The 10,212-nt window shown below is 39.9% G+C and overlaps 2 protein-coding genes across 2 annotated transcripts in view; both read left to right on the top strand.

The window, feature by feature from the left end:
• Positions 1-209, top strand: part of LOC101854857 — a 3,356-nt gene extending 3,147 nt beyond the window's left edge. The window contains exon 3 of the mRNA XM_005095008.3: positions 80-209. Within this exon, the coding sequence (XP_005095065.2) occupies positions 80-209 (130 nt within the window). The remainder of the gene's footprint in view (positions 1-79) is intronic.
• A 2,244-nt stretch (positions 210-2,453) lies between these two features.
• LOC101859232 overlaps positions 2,454-10,212 on the top strand; it is a gene marked incomplete in the record, with an annotated part of 9,724 nt that continues 1,965 nt past the window's right edge. Inside the window, 3 exon segments of the mRNA XM_035968881.1 lie at positions 2,454-2,531; positions 7,247-7,440; positions 8,633-8,812. Coding sequence (XP_035824774.1) covers positions 7,294-7,440; positions 8,633-8,812 — 327 coding nt within the window.

Below are 10,212 nucleotides of genomic sequence, written 5' to 3'. Positions count from 1 at the left end.
AATCCTTATCTTGTAACCATTTTTTAAAAAAGAAAACGTTTTTGTACATAATACATTAATTAATAACTCCCTCTCCCAGGCGACCGGAGCTCCGTAGCTGGCGTTTCACCTTCCAGCAAGAGCCGCGGGTGATGTGTTGTCCTCTCCAAGATGCCCAGCAACCCACCCCAGCTCTGTCTGATGCCAGGCACAGACCCGGCGTGCCATAACCTCTGGCATCCTGACTTCTTGCCTGTCGTCTTATACCCAGTGCACACGGACAATCGAGTTCAGTCGAATTGAGTCGAGGCCAGCCGAATTTTCATCCATGATTGGGAAAGAGCTACCATTAATTTTGCACAATGTAGCCTTTGATTCGACAGGTGATTAAAAAAAAAAAAAACGTTAAACGTGTTTGACTTTGTAGGTCACAGTTGAATTAAGTCAAATTCGGTCAAATTATGCCACAATGATAGCTTTCGCTCATCCTTGGAGAAAAAAACTGGCTAGCACTGACTTAGTCAAATTCGATTGTCAGAGCCTGTATAATGTGCCGTAGGGCTGGAAACCGAGCACCGTCGAACGCGATACATAAAGGGCTAAAAGCTGCACTGAAAGAATGAGATTCATAAATAGCTCAACATTTTGGAAATCTCTCAAATTATTATAATAAAAGTCTCTCTCTCACTCCCTCTCTCTCTCTCTCACTCCCTCTCTCTCTCTCTCTCTCTCTCTCTCTCCCTCTCTCTCTCTCTCTCTCTCTCTCTCTCTCTCTCTCTCTCTCTCTCTCTCTCTCTCTCTCTCTCTCTCTCTCTCTCTCTCTCTCTCTCTCTCTCTCTTTCTCTAACTATCTGTGACTCTCTCCCTCTCTCTCTCTCTCTCTCTCTCTCTCTCTCTCTCTCTCTCTCTCTCTCTCTCTCTCTCTCTCTCTCTCTCTCTCTCCTAGCTCTTTGGCATCATAAATGGTCAACGATGCCGACAGCACGAAGGAACTCAATACTCGCTCGGGGGGTCCTTGAACATTGCTGATCGTGAGTCGTTGAAAAGTTCCAAGAAACGTGGTCGGTAGTCTTGTCCTCCTGATTGTAAGCCCGACCGAACGGATCTGATTTGTTTGCTGGCCCCATTTTATGTAGGTACGATCTCAGCTAGGGCAATTTTCCACCAGTTCTCATAGAATAATAGTTCCACGCTACTGCTGTTCGGTTTGTTAAAAGTGAATGATGTTTTAAAATTAATTTCGTTTTGTTGTTATCTTCCAAAAGGAATTGTTCCAAATATTTCTCTGTATTGTAATACATGTACCTCTAACGTTATTTTGACTTTAGGAAAATGTGTTTTTTATTTGGTTACATTCATTACAAAAGACCAAGTTATGAGTAAAATTATACAAGTGAATTGATACGATAACGATGATACAGTTGCAATTTGTTTGAAATTTACAGGACAATAAAAGCTGGTGACCACTCAAGCGTTTTCACTTTTATTCTTTGCAGGATTAAAGTAGATTTCAAAAGACCTATTGGGTGATTTTTCTTCAAAATGACAATCTCAACTTGTTGGATCCGCAGTAATTCTTGTTGCGTCATCCAAGTTGTAACAATATCGAAATCCATTTCGCACATCTCAAGATGAGCAAATATGGAAGCAAAGTGAAATATTTGCTTTTTATAGCGATTTTAAGGTGGGGGACTCAGTGAAACTTATACAGAAATGAAGCCCATGATACGCGCTTTCGATTGGTGAAAAAAAATGTTCGCTCCTAAATCATGATACCAGGATCTGGCTCTTATAGGACGATATCAAACATCAAACCAATGGACTTCCGTTCTAAGCATTTCTACACCCGCTTCTGTTCTGGGTGGTTGGCGGGCGCTCTGGTGTGGTTTGCTCTTTCTTTCTTATCAAACATAATATGTCGTTCTCATTTGTCCCCCTTTTTATGTTACTCTCTAGTAATACATATTTGGGAACTCATATGACCTATTTGGGATACAAGTTGTGTTAAACCTTGAGCTGTATCTGAAAACCATGGGTCTAGACGCGGGAGAACAGATACAGCAGTGCTAATGTACAATTTGAGAAGAGTACGTATCCGGCGGTATAGTAAACATGTTCCTTTTGTTTCTTTTAAGTAAGCCCACAATACACTGTCACTATATTCTACTCTATGCTAGTCCTCGGAAAATACAAATTCTCTCTCTCTCTCTCTCTCTCTCTCTCTCTCTCTCTCTCTCTCTCTCTCCCTCTTTCTCTCTCTCTCATTGTTTAAAAAAAAGAACGATATAATTAATTTCAACTTAGATATAGGGAGTGGGACGAGGTCATATGCATGTACGTCTGTATTCTTCATTGTCTTCAATGGAAATAGATTTTTTGCTTCAGTTTATTCCTTTTATTTCTTGAAATGGCGTCATCAAAACCGTGGCTACGTAGTGCATAAATTATAAATTTGCTTCCTACTTTACGGGCGGAAGTAGCTCTCATTGACTTACAGAGAACAACAAAGCCACACGGGTAGGAGCCATTAACCTGAGTCAGTGAACCAAAAGGTGAAATCTGGGGGGAGCTATTGTCTTAAAGGTACCAGTAAACGACTGTATCAGTAAGCACACATTAACCCTTTCCGTCTACGTTTGTACAGACAATATCTTCACTGTTGCCAGCAATCGACTTTAGCCCAAATTTTGAGAATTTTCGATTTTTCGATTTTCACATCCTCCCAAAGCAAGATCTATCAAAGATGCACCTTTCAAAATCTAAAAAATTGTTTATTGCTATGGTCAAGGCTTATTGAACAACACAACAAAAACTTTTGTCTCTGGTGTAAAAGTACCAAAACGGACTTACGTTGATTGCTAGCAACACCAATGATGTAGGGCCTATGATATTCATTCAAAAGAGATGTAAACAAATCGATAAATATAATAAATGTACTTCTCCTTATCAAGAATGTATATCCATTTTCTGTGAGAATTTTACTATAAAAAAACGAATATGAAAGGGGCAAAAAAATGTTAATTTGCAGTTTTCAAGGGCACTCAAGCTTTGGAAATCTATTTCCATATTACTAAATGGGTTTAATATCTTCAGGGTTATCTATAAAGCGATGGTGGATATAAGGTCCAGCTATGAAGGAACTAAGCCAATTGGGACGGAAGTGAAAACGCCCCCAAACAATCAGTATAGTATTACTTGTTCAAGAACGTTCTGTGGAAGAATCGAACAAGGGCAATCAGCACATCAGCCCAGCGGGATACCAACTGTGCTATTTGGACGCCCCCCCCTGAGAGGCAAAAACGTATAGACAATGTTTTATTATACTGTGATTTGAGTGATACATTAGCTTTTAAAATGAAGAACAAGGTTGCTCCGCGTTTCTAGTGTTAGTTGCTGACCTGCAGAGGCTTGCTGATATATTCCAGACTAATTTTTTTAATGTAACAACAACAGCAATAGCAATGTCAACAGCAATAGCAACAACAACAGCAACAGCAATAGCAGCAACAACAGCAACAGTAATAACAGCACCAACAAAACACAAAAAAAGCAATTCGACAACAGTAGCCCAAATTGCAAAGGCAACAATTAGGCAACTTGGAAGGAGACACCTGTTCCAACCCTATGGATTATTTTATTTTAATAAGAGTTTTACGCCACTTGCAGCACAAAAAGTCACATAGGGAGCCGAAGAGTAGAAGTGGTACTTGGGAGAAGCATACACAGGAAAGATGAAGAAGAGATAACGATATTATTTGATAGGAAGAAGGAGCAAACGACACCAGCATACATGCCAACTAACCAGAGAAATCTCTCGTCAGCATATCTCGAACACTATTGGAATCTCATATCTTCGAGGGCTGTTTTAATGTCTTCTTCTTGATTTTGTTGTTAATCTTCTAAAGTAGGCGAACTATCATTCGTGATTTGATGAGAAAGGGGAAGAAAGAATGGGCAACAATCTTGCACTGTAAAATTCAACTCAAAGTTTAACTTAGCAATACCGAAAATAACAATACATTCCCAATCCCACTTTTACTTTTACTTTTTCAGCCTTGGTTGCCGTTAAGCGTCATGGGGAGTTGTAATTTTCTATGGTAGGCCAGTCCTGCAGCTCTTTCAATTGGGATATTATAATATCTCAGTGTTTCCTTGACTCCCTCAATCCACATTTTGAGTGGCCTTCCTCTCCCTTTATAGCCTGAGTGCTTGGTGTTAGAGGCTCTCGAGGCTGGCTGGCTAGGTGACACACGTAACAGGTGGACAAACAATTTTATTCTCAGGTTTTCAATGAAATGCTGACAGGACGCAGTGTCAAAAATGATCTTACTTCTTCCTTTCTCGTCAGGGTTTTGCGGAGACATTTCATCTCGCATGCAGGGACAGTGCTTTCTTGAGCTTTACTTAATGTCCAGGTCTGGCACTGGTAGCATAATTTTGGTATAAATATAGAAGTGAAAAGATGTCTCTTTGTGTTCATGAAAATGTTTTGATGGCATAGGAGGCGTGCAAGCTGGTAGGTGGAACCACTCTGTATTGCTTTTGTTTGTTGTTACTGAGCTTCTGCTGCTGGTGTATACATGTATAGAGCTCTGACATTATCCAACAGTTGTCTTCTGAAGCCATACTTTCCGAGTGTCTTCTAGAGTTTAGCATTGTTTACTCTGTCGAAAGCCTTCACCTGGTGAAAGCGATGTTGGATTCTTTGTAGGCTATTCGGTGGTTTTCTCGCATAGCTGTCGTAATGCGAATACGGCTTCTGTGTTTCCTCTTCCCTTACGGAACTATGAATTTCGCTCAGGTTTTTTCCTCTACGATAGGTCTTATCCGCTATTCTAATATCTTGACGTATCGTTGCCACCCCTTCGTGGCTTAACCAAGAGATGCCTCTTTCTGTTTTGCAGTCGCGTTTGTAGTCTTTCTTTTTTTAAAATGGGACCTCTATAGCTTTCTTCCAGTCTTCTGGGCATTTCCTTTGCTCCCAGGATCTATTAAAAATTTGCCTCTGCCACAGCACGACGGTATTTCCACAAGCTCTTATGGCTTCTACTGTGATGTCATCTGGTCCTGTGGCTTTGTTCCTAGGAGCCAGGTTTGAGTGCCGTTTCGATTTCTCTGGACAGTATGGGTGGTTTTCTGTTTGCTTTCCATAAGATGGTTGGAACTCTTTTTGTTACCCGAGGCAAGCGTCTGGGTTGAGTAGTTCTTGGAATTAATTTTCCCATGTTTTCATAATGTCATGCTTGCTGAGAATGGCATTACCCTCCTTTTCGTTTATAATGCACTTCGAGTTTTATGGTTCTTTCTTTAATCGCATGCTGTTTACACTTCTTTTATTTCGTAAACCCTCTAGGGTTTTCCTTGCAGATTTTGGTCAGTTTCTCCGTGCATTTTCTTTAGCAATTTTGATAATTTAATTTTTTTTTTTTTTTTGGTCTTTCTTTTCGTTTACCTGAATTCTATATAAGCTGTTTTCGGTCTTTGACCTCTGCCATTTCTTGAATATCGTCTTTTTCATTTTGATTGCTTCTTTGGTCTGATAATTCCATCAGAATGTTGTTCTGCCTTTGTTTTCGCCTATTTGTTTAGTGCCACAACTGTTTTTCAGTCTTTCTGATGAGACTTTTTAAAATGTTTGCCATTCTTCTTCTACGTCTATGGTCTATGCCATCTTTATGTCTGAATCTTCGAATTTCTTAGGCTGGTCGTGGTTTTTTCCCCGTTCTTTTTTTTTTTTTTTTTTTTCTTTACATTGCTGGTTATGAGAATAAGTATAAAATGCCTGTGGTTCGTGTCGATAATGTAGTTCGATACCTCTCTAGAATCTTTGACTGCATGTCTTTATTTTATGCGCATCATGATGAAATCAATTTGTGATGCATCGTTTGGGTATTTCCATCTGCACCACGTCTTGATTTGGTTTGATCTGTGCAGACAAAATGTGTTTGTAATTATCTTGTCGCCCTCAGCGCATAGGTTTAGTATCCATTGCTGTTTCAGTTTGTATCTTTATCACTGTGTGGTCCCAAGTACGGTACTCTTCCCGGAGGGCTCTTATTTATCCAACTCTGCTATTTAGATCTCCCCCGATACATAGATCTTCTTTGTTCTTGATTGGACTAATGTGGTCAATCAGGTCTTGGAAATACGGCTGTCTCTTTTCTTCTCTATAGCTGTCGTTAAAAGGAGCCTATGAACGTACATTGTTTTTTTGCCACCCTCTATGACTTTTTTGCTTACTATTCTCTTTGAGATCTGGTTAATTTCATAGATTGTATTTATTTTGGCTGGGTGTATGGTGTTTAATTTTCCAGGTCCATTTCCTTTAGAATCAGTCCGTGTATCCTCCTTTTGGGTTTTTTCTCGTAGCAAAATTCATCCAACCAGAGCCTCTTTAGCCAGCAACGTTTCGGGGTGACCCTGGTCGGCTTTCAAGGCTGGAGTAACGCTTCAGTGACATAAAGTCACTCCGTACGTCACCAAGAACCAGCTGTCACCTACTTTGTCCTGTTTCAACCTCTTCCAACGGGGACGACAGGTTGAACTTTTGGAGGCCCCACTTCCCCCCAATGAAAACAAAACCAGAATGACACCCCAATGTTTTGTGCGCTGTTGGTGTGGACACCTAGATCTAATTGACAGCCATTGTTATAATCTTTCCGAAGTTGGAAAAGGAAGGAGAACAACATAGAGAACAACAGCACCTGTAGCAGCAAAAGCAGCAACAATTGCATCAACTACAGCAGCAACACAAACAACTAAGACAATAATAACAAAAAGAACAAAAGCAACAACGACAGTACAGCAACAGTAAAAACTGTAACAATAAAAACATCTATAATAGGCTCTCGGACTCGCATCCGTAAGGTCATGGGTTCGAATCCCGTCAGGGGCCCGACGTTGTGTCCTTGGGAAAGGCACTTTACACTTATTTTCCTCTCTTCACCCAGGTGGGAATGGGTACCCGGCTATAGACAGCGAAAGATCTTGTCAGTTTGTTAGTGTTTGAGCGCTTAATCGGCTGCTCGCACTGTATGCTTCCTGGGATGATGAAAATGTTTCGGAGTGTTCTATGGTCTGCTGGGGTAATAATATAGTGTAAAGCGCATAGAGCCTGCTGTTGAGCGGGGATATGCGCTATACAAATGCTATCTATTATTATTATTTAATAATAGCAATAGGAATCGTTCTCTTAGATGTTCTAACAAGCAATTCCTTTAATCTACCCCCCTCCCCCCACCCCCGCCATTTTTTCTTTCCCTCAAAGAAAAAAAAAAGAGGGACGGAGGTGTACTGCGCCCATCAGCGCTTGCAATGGCGGACGCCGAGAAGACGAGAGAAGCCAATTCCAATTCAGGGATAAACTCGAACTCAGGTCAAAGTAAACGGCCGTCGCGTGACGGTTGGCGACTCGTGATTATTGCAGTGGACGATGAAATTGTCGGCAGGAATGCACTAGAGGTATATCGTGTGTAGTGCACTTCAGGGTGTCTCAGAAGTCACAGTCAAATACATGAAGTAAAAACCATGATTCAACAATCATAATAAATATATTGTCATTATGTGTCACGACGCGGCAGATTCAGGCACCCGTCAATTTTTTGTCATGCAAAGTTATTGTTAAAGCTTGTTCATTAATTTGTCTATTTGTTGACGGAAAACTACCCATTTAGCGTGTATAAAAGTCGAGCTATTTGAGATTGAATGAAATGGGATGACCTGGTTTCAGCGGATAAATTAGCAAGACAATGCCCACCAAAGTTTAGAGGCTTCGAAAGCTTGAGAGTCCTTGGAAACAAAACAATTCACTGTTTGTTCGTGTAAACACAGAAATTTGTTTTTAAATGAAGATAAAAGGTACTGAACAATTTTTTTAAAATTCGATATAAATTGTCAAACCATCGGAAAAATGCCGGTATCTTCGATCTTTTTGACGGCGCCTGATTTTACTACAACGCCTTACACAATATAAATATAAACCGACAGACCTTTGGGTAATAATTAGAAACTGCGTCACCAAACAATAAACATACGCCATATAAAATTATGTGCACCAGCAGCCAGAACACCTACATCATAGATCCTCCAAACAGATCTAGTGGAAATGTACTGTAATACTTTGATAATCACTCTAGAGAACTCTGGATCTTCAAAATGGTTTTATAATTAATATATAATATCATGTAAGATGGACACAACTGCTAGATCGTACTACATTCATCTATATGGTTTTAAAGCGTTAGTTATTCACATGAACCAATACGCATAAAAGAATGTGAAAATGTGATGTATAAAACTTTAATGTGTCATGTAATTGTCGAAGATTAGAGGGTGGGTGGTTGGCGGGTGCTCTGGTGTGGTTTGCTTCTTCTTTCCTATCAAACATATATCGTCTTTATCTCCCATTCTTCTTTTTTATGTTTGTTACTCTCTTGTATCACCTCTAATCTTCTGGTGCTCATATGACCGAATGTAGTTGCGAGCGCCGTAAAACCTCTATTAAAACGAAAAATATTAGAGGTGTCACCAGAGAGTAACGAACAACCAAAAGAAGCTGGAGAAATAAGGAAAAAAAAGTTTGGCAGAGAGAAGGAGCAAACACAACCAGACCACAAGCCAACCACCCACATAATCAGTGTCTCTCCATCCCTAGTGGTACCATGACAACATCCATCGTCCTGATAACCTGGTGCACGTATGCCATGTGCCGAACTTCCGTGACAAGGTGGAGCCGAATATGGACCCTGTGGCCATTCTGAGACTGATGAAGAATGTTAACAACTTCGCAGAAGGTCTCAAATATATTTACGAGGGTCTTCTGTGTGAATTGCAGGTGTGTGTTGATGTTTATTTATATGAATTTTTGAATGTGCAGTATTACAAAAAAATGAAATTTCTTTGAAACTTTGAAACACCATTGGTGAAAGTGAAAGGGCATGTAAATATCAAGGCTACAAGATCTGTAATATTTATTTGGCCTGTATGTCATCATCACCATCTTCATCCAGTGCCAAATCTTCGACAAACATCGGCGATCATGGTTCTCCATTCATTCCTTTGCACAGATGCTCTCAAAAAAGATAGGATTCCCTGATCTGTTCCTATTACCCATTTGTTTAGGTTCCCTAAGTATGTCGTTCTGGGCCTTCCCCTGCCTCTGTTGCCCTCAATTTTGCCAGTGAGAGATAGATGTTCAAGACCATTATGTCTATTTATGTGTCCCAAAAACTGCATTTGTCGTTTCCTGATTGTTTTTAACATTGAGCGTCTCACGTGGGCTTCATCAAGCACTACCTCATTTGATTTCTTTTCTTCCACGATACTCTTAGCAGTCTCCTAAGAAACCGCATTTCTGTTGCTTCTATTTTATTTTCACTGTCTTTAATGATTGTCCAGCATTCACAGCCATATAGAAGGGTTGACCAAACAGAGCATTTCAGAACTTTCATTTTGGTGTTCATTGAGATGTTTCTATTTTTCAGGATTGGGCTCATTTGATTAAAATTAGCCTTAGCCATTGTAATTCTCCGTCTTATTTCTGTGGAACTTTTGGCATCAGATGTTATCATATATCCTAGATATTTAAACTGTTGGACTTGTTTGATCTTTTCACCTTGGATATCACCATGCATTCTGTTTTCTTTACATTCTACAATAAACCTTTACGTTCGCTTTCTGTCACAACAGTATCTAGAAGCAATTGAAGGTCCTTTTCTGAGCCTGCTATCAAAACTGTGTCATCTACATACCTGATGTTATTAATCTTTTCTCCATTTACTTTGAGACGTGGACATTCTTCTAAGTTTCTAAGGATTGTTTCACTGTACATGTTAAAGAAGTCAGGTGACATAACACATCCTTGCCTCACTATGTGAGTGAGACAGTAAAGGAGAGAGAGAATGAGGAAGAGAAAGAGAAAAAGAGAGACAGAAAGAGAGATCAATTCCTTTAATTCATTCAAATGTCAGCCCACGCCTTTTTGTGTTTAAGATAATGAGATAAAAGTTTAGAGAGAGGTTTACTTTTGGTTAGAACACAATATTATGTTACTGTTGTACTGTAAAGCGCTCAGCCACTGTGTACTTTAATCAGGTTTGAGCACTGTATCAATGCCATATTATATCGCTCGTTAATGTGTATATTGAGAGACAGAAAGAGAGACAGACAGACAGACAGACAGACAGACAAACAGACAGACAGACAGACAGACAGACAGACAGACAGACAGACAGA

Source organism: Aplysia californica, unplaced genomic scaffold (assembly GCF_000002075.1).
Source record: "Aplysia californica isolate F4 #8 unplaced genomic scaffold, AplCal3.0 scaffold00093, whole genome shotgun sequence".
NCBI classification, from domain to species: domain Eukaryota; kingdom Metazoa; phylum Mollusca; class Gastropoda; order Aplysiida; family Aplysiidae; genus Aplysia; species Aplysia californica.
This window is presented reverse-complemented; position numbering and strand designations above follow the sequence as displayed.